The sequence below is a fragment of the Pimephales promelas genome, chromosome 2 (assembly GCF_988280905.1).
Source record: "Pimephales promelas chromosome 2, fPimPro1.hap1.1, whole genome shotgun sequence".
NCBI lineage: Eukaryota > Metazoa > Chordata > Actinopteri > Cypriniformes > Leuciscidae > Pimephales > Pimephales promelas.
In genome coordinates, this window is record NC_142770.1 from 417,888 (window position 1) to 440,874 (window position 22,987).

Consider the following 22,987-nt stretch of genomic DNA (forward strand, 5'->3'; position numbering starts at 1 on the left):
TTTGTCCATATTTGGCCCAAAGTTGGGTTAAAACAACCCAGCATTTTTTAGAGTGTGTTATCCAGTGTCCTTTAAAAAAATCTAAACACAAAACAATATCATCATGCACATGTGCCATGAAAAACTTGCATTACGGTATTAATAATCATTTATATGCAGACTTAATGTTCTAACATTTGCAATAGGAAGTTCTCTATCCAAGCTTTTATGGAACTGAACCAGAACAATTCTTAACAACTTGCAGATAGGCAATTATCTGTTCAAAATTCACAGATAGCAAATAATCTGTTTAAAATGTTCTCAGTGGGTCAGTATTTGGCCAAGGTATAGTAGTAGTAGTTGGATAAATAGAATAATTAAATTAGATTAGATTTACAATTCATCGGTCGTCAAGATGGATGGGGTCTTCTTAATATGCACAGCTCACACCTGTGGAAAAGGAGAACAGACGAGACGTTTTTACAGTAAAAGCGTTTTTGTTGTTGTTGTTTTTTTTTAGCTAAACAGCAAAAACAGACAAAATGATGTCTAAAGTGTAATTCACTTAATACTATCTTGTTTGTTGGACTGTTTAAAATCAATTCATTTACGGTCACGTGAAAACGTCAATCTTGCTTGTGTGATACTAAGTTACATCGTATGACAAAAGAAGCTTGACAGGGCGTCTTTCCCTTCAAATAAGTAACGTTACATGTCAGTTTACACATAGTTATAAAAACAATTACGATATCAGACAATACTGTAAATGTCACACATAGCTTTGTATTTGGACAAAACTGCACTTTTTGGGCGCTGCGGTAGAGACTGTCACTGAGGTAAACATTAACGTTAACTTAAATAGCAGATTGCCAGGTCAGGATTTACACAAAAATAAGCGTGAAAAAATCAATAAGAGGAATCGAAACTTTAATTTTATAACAATAGGCTAATCCGAATCCTAACCTTGGATATCAGATTTAAGGATACATTTATCGATTTTCAATTCCCAACCCTATAAAGTTATAAAATAATGAACGTGCAGGCGTTTCCACCGACATAACGTGGTAAATAACAAAACTGATTAGACCATTTTGACCTTATAAGAGGCTATATATGATATACATGTTAATAAAATCACATTTAATCAAGTAACTTCATATAGTTCATGCCGCGGCCAGTTCTAACCTTAATCCGTTAATGTAAGTAACTGATATGGTTTGCATAAAATATAAAATTACTAACCAGATATATCATATGTAGGCTATGGCGAAAACATTGCAGACGACAGCGGCGCGATGCACAGCCTGCACGCTCTCACAGAGGGAATAAGGGAACTGAAGAGTTCTTCATAAAATGGCAGCTTGTTGTGGTTATTTTTCGCAGTCATTTCGTACTTATGTATTTAAATTGACAGTAACATGTCCCTAGGTTAAATTGAAGAGTGTCAAATTGTACATCTTATAGTAAAATGTCTAGAATAGATTAAATTGAATACAGAAATTGTGGTCAGCTATTCTATATAACTTTAAAGTTATAGCAAGAATCCATAATAATTATTACTTACCAGATGAAGAAGTTCCTGGTCGGCAGAAAAGACAGCGGCACCACTGACACGACAAACTCTTTCAAAATTCAAATGCGCTCTCATGCACACTGAATTAAGGCTGTTAATGGTCACTGGCCCAGTGCTACATTTCTTTTTTTTTAATGTAAGAATAATAACATTAGAGGTCTAGCAATTTTACCCGTGGAACTGTGTGTCGAGTTTTTCGCGGTCAGTTTGCACTGCTGTATTTAGATTAACAGTAACTGATAATTTTTCCAGAATGCATTGAAATTCTACAGTAACATACTGTCAACTGTGTGCACAGTACATAATTGTTGAAAAAACAAAATAATACTGTGAAAACAACTAAATTCTACTGTAACTTACTGTACAAAGATTATACAGTAAGAAACTGTTGACAAAAACTGTATAATCCTGTGAAAACAACAGAAATCGTTTACAGTGTAGTTATGTTTAGGTTTGGGATTAGGTTTACGGGATCTTACATAAAATGGTAAAAAGGGATACAGATATCTTTATGACATAGAATATACGTAAATACTTAACGTTTTGTAGCTGTAAAAACATAATAATGTTACTTTTAAATGTTGCAAATACGTATATATTATACATTTCAGCATCTATCCAAACGTACAAAAAAGTATGTTTTCTATCTTTGCAAAAAACTTAAAATACCTACGTATTAACAATGAGACCAGGCTGCTAAAATCATATTGAATTTCGTTGACTAAAACTAGACTAAAACAATTCAGATGACTAAAATATGACAAACTAAATGGCATTTTAGTCAAAAGACTAAAACTAAATCAAAATTTGTTGTCAAAATGAACACTGCTTTAGTTTGAAAATTACTTCAATTATCTTTTTAACTGTTAACTGGTTTCAATCTTATTTATGGAACAGAAAGTTTTTGTTCAGGATAGGTCATTTCTTCTGTTCTGTCGCTCACCTCCACAGGGATCGATCTCGGCGCCCTCCCTTTACTCGTTCTACATGCTACCATTGGGTTCTATATTTTAATAAGACATGGTGTTGCCTTCCATTCTTATGCTGAAGACACCACAATATACGTATATACACCTATTGAGAGAAATGATCCGTCTGCTTCCATTTCTCTTTTATTATGCTAAGATGAGGTTACATCTTGGCTTGCAAAAAAATTGTGTCTTTAAATGAACACAAAACTGAGGTGATAGTTTTCCCCACTGATAATTTTAAGACCACCAGCATCGCTTTGGAGCTTCTCTGCATTCAGATCTATGCGGGATTAGGTGTGCTTTTAGATGGGCCTTCAAAACGTGATAAATATCTTCCGTAACTGCATCTAGTTTATCAACTGCATCTAGTTTTTATTTGAGAAGTTGCACAGATACTTGAACATTGGTAGCTGTATTTGTAAGCGCTCAGACCAGTTTACCTAAAACACCTTCAAAAAGCCATCCTGCATTGAAATGTAAATGAGTGTGGGGGGATGTGGAATCAGGGGCGTAGCAATCATTTCAAAAGTGAGGGGGACAGAATGTCAAGCATTTTACATGGTTCATGTTTACATGAAAGACTAAGACTTGTGTATGTGTTTAGTTACTTCTTAATTTTTCAGTTTTTTTTTTTTTAGATTCAGAATATGTTTCAGTGTGAAATACGGTAGAAATATCTTATTCATTTTTGTGTTGATAAGTTTTGAACTTAAATAACAGTCTTGGAAATAATATGTAAGCATGTGCCTGTACAGTAAATCAAGTTTTGTTTGCCAGAAATCAATTCATGTAAATCGAAAGATCTTAGTTTAGCCAAGACTGATCGTGTGATCACTGAGTGAAGAGTTTTGAGAAGTTGTTCAATGTTGTATTATGTTCAGAGTTTTAGCAGTGTTGTGTCGAAGTGAAATATGTAGTTTGGAAGATGTAGTCACTGAATGCATTAATACAACTCTAAAAAGAAAAACAACAACAAAAAAGCAACCTGTAATAACAGCTGCAAATGGGGCCTTATTTATCACTCAGAAAGAATTAGTGTTAAACACATTTACACAAACTCTAGACACAGAAGGATCATATGTTCCCCACATCACACCAGGACATTTCACCTTAAAATTGTGAAATATTTCACTCATTAAGTGTTTGATTTACTCATTCAACTGATGTTCAAAACAACTGTGTAGTTACAGTGCTGCAAAAAAATGCAGACATGTTTCTTTATAAAATAGCAGACACAATACCACTGATATTGAAAAAAAAAGATCTAAATCAACTTCTAGGTTTGGGTGAAGTGAGAGGGTCACAGAGACAGAACTAAAAACCTAATTTGTCAAATAAACTCTAAAAATAAAAGATATTCAAGACTGTGGTATAAATAATTGGATGATCTGACCATAACTCATACTATCCTTGATTTTCTAACTTAGGACATTTCCTTTGTGTGTGATTACATCGCCCTCCCCCACACTAATTAACATATCAATGCAGCATGGCTGGAATGTGTCTAGGTGAAGTGGCCTGAGCGCTTACAAATACAGCTACCAATGTTCAAGTATCTGTGCAACTTCTCAAATAAACTACAATAAACTAGAGAAAATGCTGGGATTTACCCTTCCAAATTTATTTTGTAATGTTTTCTTTTGTAAAAATGTATTTAAAAAATAAATAAATACAAGAATTAGACTATCTACTGTTAACTGCAGTTTGTTACATTATCCATGTTTACAATACTGCACAAAATTATTCCTAATTTTCCCCTTTTGTATAGATTAAATTGGTGATTAAACTGAGACTAACACAAACACTTGTGGAGGTGTTTAGTTAAATATAATTGGTTTTTTTGTTTTGTTTTTAATTCAGATTATATTTCAAAATGGTATTACTGTACTGTACTGCAGTTAACAGTAGATAGTCTAATTCTTGTATTTATTTATTTTTTAAATACATTTTTACAAAAGAAAACATTACAAAATAAATTTGGAAGGGTAAATCCCAACGTTTTCTCTAGTTTATTGTAGTTTATTTGAGAAGTTGCACAGATACTTGAACATTGGTAGCTGTATTTGTAAGCACTCAGGCCACTTCACCTAGACACCTTCAAGCCATCCTGCATTGATATGTTAATTAGTGTGGGTGTAATCACACACAAAGGAAATGTCCTAAGTTAGAAAATCAAGGATAGTATGAGTTATGGTCAGATCATCCAATTATTTATACCACAGTCTTGAATATCTTTTATTTTTAGAGTTTATTTGACAAATTAGGTTTTTAGTTCTGTCTTTGTGACCCTCTCACTTCACCCAAACCTAGAAGTTGATTTAGATCTTTTTTTTCAATATCAGTGGTATTGTGTCTGCTATTTTATAAAGAAACATGTCTGCATTTTTTTGCAGCACTGTAACTACACAGTTGTTTTGAACATCAGTTGAATGAGTAAATCAAACACTTAATGAGTGAAATATTTCACAATTTTGAGTGAAATATCCTGGTGTGATGTGGGGAACATATGATCCTTCTGTGTCTAGAGTTTGTGTAAATGTGTTTAACGCTAATTCTTTCTGAGTGATAAATAAGGCCCCATTTGCAGCTGCTATTACAGGTTGCTTTTTTGTTGCAGTTTTGTGTTCATTTAAAGACACAATTTTTTTGCAAGCAAAGATGTAACCTCATCTTAGCATAATAAAAGAGAAATGGAAGCAGACCGATCATTTCTCTCAATAGGTGTATATATTTTGGTGTCTTCAGCATAAGAATGGAAGGAAACACCATGTCTTATTAAAATATAGAACCCAATGGTAGCATGTAGAACGAGTAAAGGGAGGGCGCCGAGATCGATCCCTGTGGAGGTGAGCGACAGAACAGAAGAAATGACCTATCTTGAACAAAAACTTTCTGTTCCATAAATAAGATTGAAACCAGTTAACTGTTAAAAAGATAATTGAAGTAATTTTCAAACTAAAGTAATATACACTGTAAAAAAAAAAAAAAATCATGATTTGTTATCATAACGTTGTTTCTTCTGTCAAATCAACTTAGATAATGTATGTGGTTCAGATAACATAATATTTTGAGTTTCTGATTATAAAATCAATCTCCTTCATTGTATTAAGTCAATTTTTCAATTTCAATGAACGTAAAGTTTCAAGGCAACCAGGTAACTTCATTTTTTAAGTTAAACCAACAATAATTGTTTTACAGTGCACACATATCAGTCAAAACTGCTTGTAAAATGTAAAATATAGTCAAATACAACTATTTGTATATTTGTCAAATACAACTTATCAGTAGGCAATAAGCTTAAATGGGATATGTGGACCAATCATATACTGTAAGTATAAAGCCACAACAGAGAATTAATTTTTTAAAGCAATAACTTTCCTGTATTGTCCACAACATAAAGCTTCTGATGTTTTATAGGAATTTCATCGAAAGTGTTATGATATTCTGTATTATTTGTTAGTATGGAATTGCTACTGAGGTACAGACAAAATTATTAAGAAAAGTAACAATGGCAAGTAAATTGTTAGGGACTGCTATAACCAAGCATAGACAGTATCTATGAAGAGAGAGCGTTAAATAAGAAAAAAATAATATTATGAATGATAAGAGGCGTCTTCTCGCCTCTGCTTTCGAACTGTTGCCGCTGGGCACTTCATAATAACTGCATGCTATTAATCATTAGTTAATCATTAGTAAATAGTTTATCTGTAATTTATAAAGCATTAATAGACATTAATAAGAAGTTTATAAATACAGCTATAAATGCTCTATTCTTGTGTAAATGCTTTATTCTTTATTTAGAAGCATAATATTGTGTTTAATCATTGTATTTTCATACTTTATTAATGATCAATTTATAATTTCCTAATGAAGAATAACATTATTTACAAACCAGTTATTTAGGAGTTGTCAGTGATTCATGAGATCACTTAAGTGTATTTAAATGTAGTAAATGCAAGAAGTTAAGCATTTAGTAGTGGTCAGTTAACTTTTTTTGGCAGCTCATCTAAAGTGAGGAATAGTTATATCTTGTAAAGCATTCATAAATTAGATTTAAAGGCTCAGTTCTCTTCTAAACAGAAAAAGGAAACAAACACAACACTTTGAACATAAAAGAACATACAAATATTTAACTGAGCCTTTGAAATCTCTTTTATAAATGCGTTACAAGGCATAACAGGTCCTCACTTTAGATGAGCTCACAAAATAGTAAACTGACCACTACTAAATGGTTGATAACTACCTGAATTAACCTTGGATTACAGTAGAAATACATGTTAAAAATGTATTAACACACTAAGTAACTATTACTATATGTCTGAATAATAAGATGCATGAATGCACATTGAAATAGTTTATTAATCATTTACTCACTTTCTAAGTGATCTTATAAACCACTGACAACTCCTAAATAACTTTATATTGGTTTATTATTATGGTTTATAATGCTATACTTCATTTAGAAATCATAAATTGTTCATTAATAAAGCATGGAATTAAAATGATTAAAACACATTATAGATATGCTTTTAAACCAATAATCAGCAATTTATAAAGACAGCTATAAAGCTATAAATTCTTTAATATTGTTTTAAAAGCATATCTATAATGTGTTTTAATAATTGTATTTTCATTAGTTAAGCATTTTCTATTGCTTAACTAATGATTACTAGTGTGGGGTTATTAAATTTACTGAAAGTACCTTAACTAAGCAGCTCTACAGTCTCAGAGGCTTTGGGACAGCCAGCCATTCAGACAATAGAGAAGTGTGAACGACGTGTGTTAATGGGCCACTGCAGTTCCTGCTCCAGCCTACAGGAGCGCTGCTGAGTATGGGCTTAAACACACACACGTGTGTTAGTCCCCACTTGGTCAAAAGTTAAAAAAATTCACCAGAGCGTTTTTTAGTTGATTTTAACATGTTTTAAGGCATAGCTAACAGGGGACTTGAAAAATGTCCCCACTTCCCTCGGCGGTCCCCTGTTAGTGAGTGTGTAACGACACCAAAGTCCCCTCTTAGATAGGTAGACAAGTACACACACTCAATACTGCCATCGCGTGAGTAACACACACACACACACACACACTCAATACTGCCATCGCGTGAGTAACACACACACACACACACTCACACACACAATACTGCCATCGCGTGAGTCACACACACACACACACACACACACACACTCAATACTGCCATCGCGTGAGTAACACACACACACACACACTCACACACACACACTCACACACACACAATACTGCCATCGCGTGAGTCACACACACACACACACACACACTCACACACACACACTCACACACACACAATACTGCCATCGCGTGAGTAACACACACACACACACACTCACACACACAATACTGCCATCGCGTGAGTCACACACACACACACACACACACACACACTCAATACTGCCATCGCGTGAGTAACACACACACACACACACACACTCACACACACACACTCACACACACACAATACTGCCATCGCGTGAGTCACACACACACACACACACACACACACACACACACACACTCAATACTGCCATCGCGTGAGTCACACACACACACACACACACACTCAATACTGCCATCGCGTGAGTAACACACACTCACACACACACACTCACACACACACACTCACACACACACAATACTGCCATCGCGTGAGTCACACACACACACACACACTCACACACACACACACTCACACACACACAATACTGCCATCGCGTGAGTAACACACACACACACACACTCACACACACACACTCACACACACACAATACTGCCATCGCGTGAGTAACACACACACACACACACTCACACACACACACACACACACACACAATACTGCCATCGCGTGAGTCACACACACACACACACACACACACACACACACACACTCAATACTGCCATCGCGTGAGTAACACACACACACACACACACACTCAATACTGCCATCGCGTGAGTAACACACACACACACACACTCACACACACACACACTCAATACTGCCATCGCGTGAGTAACACACACACACACTCACACACACAATACTGCCATCGCGTGAGTCACACACACACACACACACACACGCTCCGCAAATACTCACAACACAACCGAATTCTTATGGCTTTGTTTTAGTTAACTGTAATAACCCTGATTTCTATACAGTCATTTTCTATTGTAAAGTTGTAAAAAATTGTAATTGTAAAAAATATTTCGATTTATTAATGAATTATTTAGATGCGATAAAAACGTTTATTTCTAAGTTTCTCAGAGATCAGTGATGGCAATAATCTTCTTTCATTTCGGAGGTGTGTTACGCGTGTTATTGTTGCTCAGGCGCTTTAAGGAACATGTTTGACTGTCTGGCTTCACAAATATCTGTGAAAGCAAAGGTCAGCGGGACTAAATATTAGTTCCACGTCATGTGAACATTTCTCCCAGTCTGCAAAACTACCCAGAATGCTGTGCGCTGAGGAGGGGTGCAGAGAGACACTGGATGTATTGCGTAACACACATCACTGTCCGCATGAATGAGCAGATCTAGAGAGACGTTCACGCTTGCACACGCTAATGCAGGAACACTAGCACAGCGCTAACACGACACACACGCTAACTCACATATCCGACACACACTCGCACAAGCAACAATCCTGAAATATAAATGTAAATCAACACTGATAATAATCATAACTGTGTTGATCATCAGATCCTCATATTAGAGGGATTTCTGGAGGGTCATGTGACTCTGAAGACTGGAGTGATGATGATAAATACACAGGAATAAATCACACTTTACTGTATATTCCCTTTACTAATAATTCACAATATTACTATTTTTTTGTATTTTAGTCAAATAAACGCAGCCTTGATGATTATTCTAGTAAAAACATGAGCTTTTCAAAGGCAGTGTGTGTTTGAGTGTAAAACTGTTCAGCGTGTAAACATGATGATGATGATGATGTTTGCGAGACGTCCCCGAAACAGAACGTCCCGTTAGAGACCAGCTTTTGTTCTGATGTTAGACGAGGAGTTTCGCCCTCCTGCAGAGAAACACAATCACGCATTCCTGTCTACACACACACACACACACACACACACACTCTAATTTACAGAGTTTTGGATCAGTAAGATTATTAATGTTTTTAAAAGAAGTCTCTTCTGCTCAACAACGCAATGTTTATTTGATATAAAATACACACAAAAGTAATATTGTGAAATATTATGAGTTTTCTTTCTATTGTAAAGTGTTATCATCATTACTCCAGTCTTCAGAGTCACATGACCCTTCAGAAATCACTCGAATATGAGGATTATTATCAGTGTCCAGTTATTTAAATGTTAAAGTTATTTACAAAAATAAAGCAGTACTTTATTCATCGAGGATGAATTAAACTGATCAAAAGTGACAGTAAAGACATTTATAATGATTCATATTTCACAATATAATAAAATAATAATTACAGTTGTAATTGTGACTTCTTTAAAGACATCAGTAATCTTGCGATCTCAGACGTGTGTTTCTGCGCTGGAAGATCTGGGGATTTTCTTATGAAAGTGTTTATGGGTGAAACCGTTTCAGTTCCTCGGGAAACTCCCTTCCAACACCAGGAACATGTAGAGCGGTTAATAAAGCAACGACCCACGGTGACCTCGTCTGAACTGGGTTAATATAATAAAGGAGATCGCTTTAGTCCACAGAAGTCCACATGTTGTGTTATCTGGACCACATTAATTATCCAAGTTGACGAAAAGGAAAAAAGTGACTTTTTAGTTCCTATAATTCCATCGCCATTTTCACAAATGTACGTTTCTGTTGTAAACGCTGTTGTGTGTGTCTCTACAGAACGGGATTGTTCATCGTGACCTGAAGCTGGAGAACATCTTGCTGGACGACGACGGCAATATAAAAGTAAGTTCAGGAGCGAGGGTTAGGGTTAGCTCGTGTGTGTGTGTGTGTGTGTGCGCAGCCGTAATCTTAGACACACAAAATCATTCTGTCGCTGCTCGCTTGTTGTTTTATTGAACAAGGCCATAAACACACAGTGTGAGATAGCGGCGTTAATCTACTTTCTGCTTTATGAGACGAGCTGTAAAACCGCACTGATGGAAACTAGCGCTAGTCACGACATAATACATAATAAACGAGGCTCAAACATCAAACACGTCAAAGAAACGACACTAATCAAGCGTTGAAATAAATATCAGCAGTGTTGGGGAAGCTACTCTGAAACTGTAGTTTGACAAGCTACTCACAAGTTAAAGTAGTTAAACTACAGTCAAGTTACCCTTTTGGAAAAGTAGCTAGCTACACTACAAGCTACTATCAAAAAGTAGCTAGCTACGTTGAAACTACTTTTGCTTTTTGAACAACATATTATATTACATTTTATTATTATAACATGCTATAAATTATATATTATAAATAACTGAATGATGAATGTTTTAATTAAAATATTTAGTGTTTAAAACAATGCAATACAATTATGATTTCATAGAGTATTGTTTTATTACACACAACACTCAAATATTGCAACAAATAGCCGACAACATTGCAAGAACAAAATATACATCCAATGTAAATTGCATTTAGAACATTTTCTCAAAAATACCGATTGAACTTGGACAAATAAGGCCATGGGTAATTAACTTTAGTTGATTCTCCATCATCTAAATCTGCCGTCACCTCTGGCTCCATCATAATCATAATATGGGTGTGTCACTGTCAACCCACTTCTTTACGTCAGTGAACCGTTAGCCGCAAGACGCGTGATTAAACAGCAGGTGGCGGTAATAGCAAAAAATGAGTTAATCTAACAAGATGAAGAATATCCTAGCATCGCGTCGATTCGCGCAGGCTCGACAAACGCAATGTAGCTTTTGCTCGCGCTACACCGCTACTTGCTGCAAAAAGTAGTTAGCTACACTGTTTAAAAAGCAGCTGAGCTACAGCCAAGCTACTGAAAAATGTAGTTAAGTTAGTAGCGTCGCTACTTGTAGTTAACTACTCTCCAACACTGAATATCAGTAACGCTAACTTAAATAATATAATAAAAAACGAGACCGTGTCTTTGCTAATATCGTCATGTGTCCTGTTTGAGTTAGCGACTAAAGTCACCCGCGCGTGTGAAGCGGTTTACAAATAAACTCCGCGAGTCTAGTAACGAGCACACACTGCTGGACGAGCAGGGAAAACCGTTTAAAGTAAAGACTGCGGGTATAACAGGCGAACGTTTATAATCCCCTTCGAAACGGAGACGCGAGTGAAGAGGAAACGGAACGAGAGCATGTCGTATCGTTAAATTCGCTGATAACACGAGTTGGCGAGACGGCACTGACGCTGACCGACTGTCTGTTCCCCAGATCGCGGACTTCGGGCTGTCGAACCTGTACCGGGGCGACCGGTTCCTGCAGACGTACTGCGGCAGCGCCCTCTACGCCTCGCCCGAGATCGTGAACGGCCGGCCCTACAGGGGCCCAGAGGTGGACAGCTGGTCCCTCGGCGTGCTGCTCTACACGCTCGTCCACGGAGCCATGCCGTTCGACGGACACGACCACAAGCAGCTGGTGCAGCAGATCAGCAGCGGGAACTACCGCAGACCCGCCAGACCGTCCGGTGAGTCACGACACGAACATTTCACTTTCTGTGTTTTTATTGGAATGGTGTGGAATTTGGTGAAGGTTTTGGCACACACACACACACACAGTGCTGATAACAACAGTCACACTGGTGCTCCTCGCCCACTGGAAACGAGAGTTTCCTCTAGTGGAAGCGTGTGGAACTGCAGCCGAACACACACTTGTTTACTGAGAGATCAGCTCACACACGCGACACACACTCGTGTAGAGTTATGGCTGAGATTTTCTCACAGTTTTAGAGTAAAACACGTTTTTGAAAATTTCACATATAAATCGAAAAACTTCGGTCTGTCGCGCTAAAGCGTTCCAGATTTACCAGTTTAATACCAGTTTACCTAATCATACAAAATATTAAATAAAAAAAACCTTATCGAACGAATATATAGTACATTAATTTAACCTGTTAACTGTCACCCCCCCCCTTTTTTGAATAGACATGAAAATGCACATTTCGAACTTAAATGGTTGTAATTCAAGAATGCTTTGGAATATAGACATATGATTGGTCTTGTTTTAAAGAAGACATTTGGCAGATTTTTGTAGAAGGGAAATAAATTAAGAAAGTGAAACAGAAAAAAAGTTATAGAAGTTTGAGTTTATGGAAATGTACAATGTAAAAATATTAATTATTCATATTTTACATAAAATATATATTTTCAAAACCTGGGCTACTCTAAAACGGCAGAAAGATCAAAGCCAAAAATCTGAACAAGTTGTGTTTCAAATTTTAGGTTGATATCTCAAAAAATGAGATTTAGTTTGAGCGCAGTACCAAACTTTTCCACTAGGGCACAATCAGACTCCATTACTGCCCATATAAGGGCGTCTGCATTTCCATTCGTGTTTTGAGTGATATGAACCATTATTTTCACAATTTTCATACAATTTCTGAAGTAGAGATCCTATTCAGAAGTAGTATGGGAAGTTTGGCAGATTTTGATATGAATTGAACCTCTAAGAAACATACAAAGAACACGCACATAAGTCATAGCTAGCTGACACGTCACAAATGGTGAATTTATTATTTTTTTCTTGATATTTCAAACTTTTCAGACCTTTTTTTTTTCCAAAATAATTGAATGGATTCTATCTTTTGAACTTTTGGCATGAAAACAAACTGAGGTTTCTACCATTTTTTCATGATTTTTCATGTTTACTGCTATTATAAAATAAAGGTCTGAACACGCCTTATGAGTATGAAAATATTCTTGTTGCATATTGATAAATTATGGCTTCTCTGTAATATATTTTGAAAATCAGTCACCCAATATGGAAACTAGAGATTGTAAGCTTTCAAATGATATATAGTTTGTCAATATTATTTAAGGTATTTACTAACATATTATTGTTTTAAAAATATAGTGGCAAATGTCCCACCTGTGGGACGGTGACAGTTAATTTAATTGAAATAAAGGAATAAGGGTTAAACGTAGACACGGAACTGGTTTACTGTGTTTGTCGAAGGTCCAAGCTTAGTAAACCCTGTGGATGCTGTATAGCGAGAGCTAGCAGATAACGGCCTTGACCTTGGCAGCCTCGTAAAATTGAGTTGATCTGAGAGTCAAGTACACAACGACAGCAGCTTTATTGCCGGAGGTCGTATAGTCACCATGCTTTCACTTATTGAAAATAAGTTTCTTTCTGCTTTAATCTCTGCATATGGCGAGCCCAGAGTAACACGAGCTGGTCTTGCCGGACCGGTTCCTGGAGCCACACCCCAACAGTACACAGGCTATTTTTAGAGTCTCTGCTAACAAGCGTTGAGTTGAATACGGAAGAGTTGCCAATGTGTACGTTTGGCGTGTCCTCAGGAACAATGGATTTCAGTATCCCATTAGCATTGAGCATTCGATATTGTTGATCATTTGCTTAGACCTTTGAAACCGCGGCACATTGCTGGACACGCCCACATCGCCAACTCTCACTGAATAGGGGTGTCCAATGACTCCAATCCTGCTTCTGGAGCGCCACCTTTCTGCAGAGTTAGGCTCAAACACACCTTTAGTTATTTTATTAGACATTAGTAGATATTAGTATTGGTAAAATTGGCAACATTTTAAAAAAAATTTTTTTTTTCCTTGGTTTATTAATTTTTTTTTGGAGGGTTTATTATATTTTTTTTAATTGGCATGGTTTAGTGTAAGGTTTTTGCCCGTCTTTTAGAAAAAAATACAGTTTTAAAAGTTTTACCAGTAGATGGCTGCCGAGATCCATTATTTTCCACTTGACTAAATGAAAGACAGCAGGTCCAAAACATGCTAAACATGCTTTTATTGTGATTTCATAATATGTAGATATGAATACAACTGGAAGCACTTGTGGAAATATATCTTTCAGTTAGTCCAATAGTGGAGCCCTGCAGCCATCTACTGGTTAAACCATGTCATACTATCCATGTTATCCCCATGAATGAAAGAAGTTAGAAATGTGGGTCTTTTATAAAGTGAATTTTACATAAAAAGCTGCTTTTTTTTATAAAACCGTATTTTAAAAATTTTAAAAAATTAAAAATATATAATAAATCATCCCAGAAATGAGGAGTATAAACATTTAAAAAACTGAGTAAAATTTCATTTGTTTAACGAACAGCGCATATGGGTTGATTAGGATTGGACATCCCTGTTGCTAAATCCAATGCTAATGCTCTTTGTCGCCCCGCAGACGCGTGTGGTTTGATCCGCTGGATGTTGATGGTGAACCCAGACCGTAGAGCTACGCTGGATGAGATCGCGGGTCACTGGTGGCTCAACTGGGGCTATCAGCTCCCCCTGCAGGCTCAGAACGACACCGCAGCGGTGTGTCCGACACATGTAGCGTCTCAAACCGGCGGCCCGACTCGCATCGCCGACTGGCTACGCCGCACCTCGCGCCCTCTCCTGGAAAACGGTTCTAAGATGCGTTGCCTATTGCGTACGGGCGGAGGAGAACCAGTTCAGCGACAGCGCTCAATACGCAGGTCGCGCAAAGAAAACAACGTTTCGCAAACAATGCAGGAATCACCTCGCCCGTTTAAAGGCATCCTGAAGAAGCGTGGAAGTCTAAAACAGAAACTGGCTCCCGGGGACTCCCAGGCTACGCCCTTGGAGGAGAAAACCAACATCTCTTTGGCTCCGCCTCCTCCGCCTAAAGGCATCCTGAAGAAGCCTTCCGAAGGCGAGTCGGGATACTACTCCTCATCCCCGGAGGGAAGTTACGACTCCGGGCAGACTCTCGGGAACGCGTCGCCTGCGCAGAACCGCAAGGGAATCCTCAAACGCCACGGCAAGTTTTCCGGAGGACTCCAGGGATTCGGATCTCTGGATAAGCTCTCGCCGTCCGTGCCCTCGGTGGTCAACAAGTCCCGGCCGAGCGGAGCAATCAGCGAGGACAGCATTCTCTCCTCCGAGTCTTTCGACAGACTGGACCTTCCCGATCGGGAGATTCCCAACGCTCCGATGGAGAGGCGAAGAATGCGAGGATGCGTATCCGCTGATAATCTCCTCGACTTAAGAGAGGACGGGCCAGGGACTCTGCTCAAGGGACACTGGGAAATGGACGTAGCTTGCTATCGTGCGGGAGTGTCCGATAGCGTGTTTTCAATCTCCGACTGCGAAAACGTCACTCGGACTTACAAGCAAGCCTTGGGAGCGACTGCCAGCTAAGACGGACAACGACGAATCTGCAACTCGGCTGTGCCTAGAAAGGGAAACAAAACAAGGAAAGCGTTCCTTGAACGGCTTCAGGCCAGACAGGAAGTGGGTCTTCAAGAGGACAGGAAGTCCTGCGTGAGGGGAAACATTTCATTCCGAGGGAACGGGAGATTTTTGGTGCGTTTGCAACCAAAACCGCTTTTATAATGTAGACTTGATTTGAGAAAAGTGCCTTTTATTTTGTCAAATGATCAACAACTAACTTGTTATCCTTTGAGATGTTTGACGGTCACATGACTGTTTAGGGTGTCGGCTAGACAAAAAGTGCCAAAGATCCATCGTGAATTTGTTTTAAAGGTGAATATTGGTGGTAGATGACAATAATGTACAAGAACACGTGCAGGAAAATTCCTTAAGATCTTTAAGGAAATTCCTTTCCTTAAGATTGTTCCCGCCGAATTTCTGACTGTTTAGGGTCAAAAAGTACCAAAGACGCACTGTGAACTTAGATCATGTTTGTTTTAAAGGTGAATATTGCTGGTAGATGACAAAAATGTACAAGTACACGAGCAAAAACTCAATTGGCGAAGATCGACTAAAGTCCTTAAGATCGTTCCCGCCGATTTTTGAGTTTTACAACATGCCATTATTGACACGTGTGCGACGGATACAGTAAACTACTGTCTTTTTATGACTTTATGTAGTCTAGACATGTTAGGAGTTTATTAGGATGGTGAAGTGCGCCGTGACCTCCCCACACAACAGGATTACACTAAAAGTGGATTTTTTTGTCTCCGAATCCTTTTGAGAAATGTGTTAAAATGGTTTTGGGCATCTGGACGTTTACTTCCAGTGGTAAAGGCAAGTTACGAGTGGGAAAGAGTGATATTTCAGTGTCATAACAGGGTGTTTATCAGTAAATCTGCTTGTCTTGAGTGTCTAAACTCTTCATACAGTATTGGTAAGAGTCCATTAGAGGTCTTGTCAGGGGTTTTAATGGTTATTAAGGGTTTTCTTCTGTTTGGTGCCATATTTGTTTGAGTTTCTGTATGTTTATTTGCCAAAGTGCCTGCTCTATAAGCCCTGACGTCTGCTTGAATCAGTGGACCAATAAAACAGCACAAATTAAGTTGAAAATGCGTTCTTGTAAATTATTTTATTGTAGACTGTATTCCAGTTCACATTTTAAAGTCCCCCTGTGGTGTAAATCCAGCTTTTAATGTTGTTAATGTGGTGTTTTTAAACCGCTTTAACACACACCGTGTGTGCGTTGATAAGTGGACAGCATTGCTGAGTATTTCCTCCTTAAAACTGCAGTGAATCAAAGACAGTCTCAAAAACACGCTTTGGTGTTTCTGACGTCACAAACCACCTTGTAACCAATCAGATCAATCTCTGAGTGAGTGGAGGCGGGGCTCATCTGCATATTCATAGAACCGCGCATACTAAATGAGGCGAGGGTGTCGAGTTACATTCACAATATTTTAAGGCATGACATTTAAATATGTAATTTTGGTGATCAAAGTTGAGTTTTAAGGGATAAAATGATCGACTAACGCTAGTGTGTGTGAGATGTTGCCGTTTTTAAAAAGTGAAATAATAAAGAAAGTGACAGTTTGACCCGACACTAATGTTATTTCAGTTAACTACAACTAGAGCATTTTTGTTAATTGAAATGAAATAAAATATAAAATACAACACATATATTAGCTAGTTGCCAGTTTAGCTAGTAACATTTCATATTTTGGTTTAGTTTAATGTAAAACCCAAAGATTTTCATTTTACAATTAAGATTTCATTATTATTTACCCCCCTGCTAATTAGTATGCAAAATATTGATTGTTATTATGATTATTTTAAAGTAGATATTTATCATGCTAGCATTTGTTTTTCTGAATTAAATTCATGGTGATTTTTATTAAAAACTGTGAAATTGCACAAAAATATGCTTAATTGTCATAATGTAAAATACGCTTAATTTTCTCAATGCAAAAAAAACCCTCCTTCTGATATCCGGGTGAAATGTGATGTGTGTGTGAGATAGACCGGGTTAGTGTTAGAAGCAAACCAGCATTCACCAGCCTCATATTTTATTTTCACAAATTTCAAGTTTAAAATGGAGAAAAGTTACATGTCAAGTGTAGAATTAATCATTGACTAAAATCAGCAGCGTGTGTGTTTGACAAAAGAGCATCCGCTAGATAAAATACGAACGTGGCCGTGGTCAAGCAGTGCAGTGGAACTGGGAACCCTGGGAAGGCTAGCGCTGGTCCGCGGGTGGGACGTCCCGGTCCGCAGGTGTAGACGGCAGCGTCCGCCCAATGGTTTCCTCCAGAGACGAGAAGCACTGACGCAGAGAAGCCTGAACCACACACGCACTACTTCAACTTTTATCATCATTATACCTTATACATTACTTTTTCCTCATGATTTCAATATTTACGTTATAATTTTTACTTTTAATCTCATAATGTCATAATTTCGACTTTTTATGCCATATTTGCATTTTTGTCTATTTAGAATTTGATCAAAAAATGAGGACAAACCTCATTAGGACAAAAATTTATAATGAAGACTTGTATCATCATTTTGAATTTTTCCTCATAATTACAACCTCTTATTAATGTCATACTCTTGAATTTTTAAGTCATATTTTGACTTTATGTAATAATTAGTACTGTCATAATTATTTAAAAAATCTGAATACATCAAAGTCATGATTGTTACATAAAAATTTATAATTATTAAAAAAAGTTTAAATTATGACATTTATATCATAACTTTGACTTTTTATGTCATACCTATAAGGTTTATAAGGTGATTTCAAAATTGACAAATTGTAATTATAAGAAAAAGTCCAAATTATGACAAAAAGTTAATTAGACAAAAAGTAGACATAAAATGTCTAAATTATGTCATTACTTTTGTCATATTTAACTGTTTTTCATAATTTCGATTTTTTTATGTAAAAAAAACTGTCCTATTGTGGTTTAGGGAAGCATGATCATGTTCTCCTGTGTGTGTGTGTGTGTGTGTCCTCACCATGTCGAGGTCCAGGACGTTCCTGAGGAGTTGCAGGAGGTCGTCGGCGCTGAGCGAGTCTTTCAGGAGATTCAGTCGAACAACAGCCGCTGTCAGACACGAACAGGCCACCAGTGATGGAGCGAAGACCGAGAACTTCAGCTCTGAAACACACAACACAAGCCCCGCCCCTTAAAATCAACATACACCAATCCTGACTCAGCTCTGACACACACAACACAAGCCCCGCCCCTTAAAATCAACATCCACCAATCCTGACTCAGCTCCGACACACACAACACAAGCCCCGCCCCTTAAAAATCAACATCCACCAATCCTGACTCAGCTCTGACACACACAACACAAGCCCCGCCCCTTAAAAATCAACATCCACCAATCCTGACTCAGCTCTGACACACACAACACAAGCCCCGCCCCTTAAAATCAACATCCACCAATCCTGCTTCAGCTCCGACACACACAACACAAGCCCCGCCCCTTAAAATCAACATCCACCAATCCTGCTTCAGCTCTGACACACACAACACAAGCCCCGCCCCTTAAAATCAACATCCACCAATCCTGACTCAGCTCTGACACACAACACAAGCCCCGCCCCTTAAAAAATCAACATCCACCAATCCTGACTCAGCTCTGACACACACAACACAAGCCCCGCCCCTTAAAAATCAACATCCACCAATCCTGACTCAGCTCTGACACACACAACACAAGCCCCGCCCCTTAAAATCAACATCCACCAATCCTGACTCAGCTCTGACACACACAACACAAGCCCCGCCCCTTAAAATCAACATCCACCAATCCTGCTTCAGCTCTGACACACACAACACAAGCCCCGCCCCTTAAAATCAACATCCACCAATCCTGCTTCAGCTCCGACACACACAACACAAGCCCCGCCCCTTAAAATCAACATCCACCAATCCTGACTCAGCTCTGACACACACAACACAAGCCCCGCCCCTTAAAATCAACATCCACCAATCCTGACTCAGCTCTGAAATTAATATCCACATTAATAACTAATAATGATAATATTATTTCCATTCCGAACCCTTTCCGGATACGTTATGTGAAGTTCCTGCTGAACATTAAAGAAATTTATCAGTCATTCCCAAATAAACTTAACGATTTAAAATGAGTAAATAACACATTTATAAAAATAATAAGTTATAATTTATAATAAACATAAAATATTTTTTTAACTCAACATCAATTCACTAAATTGATATCAAGTAACAGTTGTGATTCATTCAGTTTTATCAAGTGTTTAATCACTATTGTGTGAAAAATGAACATATGAACGACTGCAGTTTATCAGTGAGCCTCCGCATGTGTGCTGTGACGGAAGCGCTGACCTCTGACCTCACGTCAGTGATGACCCTCGAGTGCAGTGTGGATAATACACGTGTGACGCAGCGCTTATACTAGCAACAAAGAGCAGATCAGCGACAGAGAATCTGCTGACGCGCGTGTGTGTGTGTGTGTGTGTGTGTACCTGTGGCGCTCAGGGCGATGTAGGAGTGTGTGTGTCTCCTCAGGGCCGGGTGGTTCTGCACTTCGAGCGGCAGCACCTGCAGTAACGGCTCCAGGAAGTCAGAGGGCAGCACTGAGGCCAGATCCCAGCGGAGCCGCGACACCAGCAGCACCTCCCACTGCTGCACACACACACACACATTACACATCTCACACACACTCGCATCTTCTGCTCTAACGCTACACACACTCAGATCTCCTTTACTCATACGCTTATCTTTTCTTCTATTATTATTATTATTGTCATTCTTGTTGGGTTTTTTCTTTCTTTTCTTGTCCTCTCCTCTGGCGGCTGTTCCACTTCTTGTTTTACACGTTGGTGCTATTTGTTTTCTATTGTAGAATTGTAATAAAAAAGTGTTTCTTTACAGGGTGTGATCGCCACCTACTGGCCTGGAGGAAGACGGCGCTTTGAGGGTTTTCGTTCGCGTCTGTACGCGGAAAAACACGATGGAAAACCGTTTCCTCTTCTATCCTGCTCTTAAATAAAAAACAGCCATGTAATTTAGCTCATTAGCATATCTATTACAAATAAAAATATAAAAATATTTTCTTGATATAAAATAAAATATAAAAACGTAACGTAACACTTCATTTATTTCGGTTAATTGCTATGACAACATTTCTTGTTTTTGTACTAAAATAACTAGAACTAAATAAAAACTAAGAAAAACGACAAAACAAGAAACAAAATTACTAAAACTTGAACTAAAATTAAAATATTAGTGAATATGTCAAATGTGCGTCACATGTTTTATTTTTGTGTGTTCGCTCTCCTTTTCGTCAGAGAACTAAAATAACTCAATAAAGATAACCACTAAAGCTTTCAAGTATTCCAGAATAATTTGAGTAATTGTAGTACTACAACTAAAACTGATTTTATTTCAGCTAGTTGCCAAGGTAACATTTCTAATTTATGTAAATTTTTGTATTATTTTAATACCTTGCGCAACAGAAGTCAAAGAGTTTAATCTTGAGTTCTGCAATTGTTTAAGATAAACACGGGGAAGTTGAGCAGTGTTCACGGGCCTAAAAGTGACGTATTTGCTTCTAAAGTGGCATTGAACATATTGTTATATATCATTAATGTAATCTCTGTATGGATTGCAAGCAGCCCTGTGTGTCACATGACCTTACCAGGATCTCGGGGACGGTGACGGCGTGGTCCGTGTACACGCACAGCTTGTCGGCGCTCAGAGGGACCGATTCCCGGAGTTTGGAGGCCAGGAACATGCAGACGGTTCCCAGAAGCTGCAGGTGGCATTTACGCAGGGCATTCTGGGACATGTACCTGTCCAGGTAGTGAACGGCCAGGGGAAACACCTCCTCCTCACACTTCTGATCCTCACACACCTGCTCAAGAACAACACACTCATGAGTCCTCTGATGATTCATGATTCAAATCAGTGAATCAGAATACGATTCATACGCCATCATCTGACCAGTGATTCGAATCAGTGAATCACAATATTAGACATCATCTGAACAGTGATTCAAATCAGTGAATCAGAATTGATTCATACGACATCATCTGAACGGTGATTCAAATCATTGATTCAGAATAGACATGATCTGACCAGTGATTCAAATAAGACGGTGTATTAGACAGTATCTGACCAATATGACTCGAATCGATGAATCAGAATATGATTCACAAGACATCATCTGACCAGTGATTCGAATCAGTGAATCAGTACACGATTATCTGACCAGTGATTCGAATCAGAATATGATAATCAGACATCATAAGATGATTATGATTCGAGTGAAGTGTTCGGTTCTGAAGTGTCCTCACCTGAAGCATCCACCCGGTCAGGATTCTCCGCATGTAGGGCTGCACGTCGGTCGGTTCGGTGCCGGGTTTAACGATGTTCGGTCTCTCCGAGCTCAACAGGTTCTGACAGACCCGCTTATCTTGGATCAGAACCGCGTCTCTGAACGCCCGAACCGGTCTGGACTTTATCTGAGAACTCGAGTCCAGTTTGAAGTGTTCGTGACAGAATAACTCCATCACAGATCGCCGGTTAAAGAATCAGTCAGGCGGGTTTTACGTCAAATAGAACTCTAAAGGGGCCTACAAACTATAGGGGCGGAGCGAGGGGGTGGCTAATTGGGCTTTAAGCCTCGAAAGTTTTGTTAAAAGTCCCGAATATTTTAGGTTTTTAAAAAATAAATTTAACTTGTTTTAATTTTCTCTCAGTCTTTCTGACTGGAGCGGCAAAAAATGTAAACAAAATCTCTATTATTACCGTGGATGCGGACAGTAACGCATCGCGCATTACTCAGCTTGACGGCCAACTGCCAATAAAAACTACAGAAGAAATTCGTCGTCGTTGTCATCATGGCTGCTGGCGGCTTTTTGTATGTTTTACTGGCGTCGTAGCGAGCTTACATAAATTATTATGGACATAAAGTTTTTTATACAGAAAACTAAACCTCACCGACGAACCGCGGACACGCGGCATTGAAATCACTGTGTGTGTGTGTGTGTGCGCGCGCGCGTGTTAATGAATTCCAACCTGTAGTAAATGGGATGCGCGTGCACGTTCATTCTCAATTACCATAAATCAAGTCCATCATATCTGACTGAC

The 22,987-nt window shown here is 38.3% G+C and overlaps 2 protein-coding genes across 2 annotated transcripts in view; one reads left to right on the top strand and one right to left on the bottom strand.

Moving 5' to 3' along the window:
• The window catches only part of nuak2 (NUAK family, SNF1-like kinase, 2), a 30,226-nt gene extending 13,274 nt beyond the window's left edge, over positions 1-16,952 (top strand). Inside the window, exons 4-6 of the mRNA XM_039682316.2 lie at positions 10,394-10,459; positions 11,911-12,163; positions 14,848-16,952. Coding sequence (XP_039538250.2) covers positions 10,394-10,459; positions 11,911-12,163; positions 14,848-15,827 — 1,299 coding nt within the window. The 3' untranslated portion in view covers positions 15,828-16,952. The remainder of the gene's footprint in view (positions 1-10,393; positions 10,460-11,910; positions 12,164-14,847) is intronic.
• A 936-nt stretch (positions 16,953-17,888) lies between these two features.
• Positions 17,889-22,757, bottom strand: ccnd3 (cyclin D3). Its single transcript, XM_039682234.2, has 5 exons — positions 22,192-22,757; positions 21,534-21,749; positions 20,359-20,518; positions 18,858-19,000; positions 17,889-18,177 (listed from the first exon to the last, which is right to left on the bottom strand). Exons 1-5 carry the CDS (start codon positions 22,405-22,407, stop codon positions 18,076-18,078), a joined length of 837 nt encoding a protein of 278 aa, XP_039538168.2. The 5' UTR covers positions 22,408-22,757; the 3' UTR covers positions 17,889-18,075.
• Between the last annotated feature and the right edge of the window lie 230 nt (positions 22,758-22,987).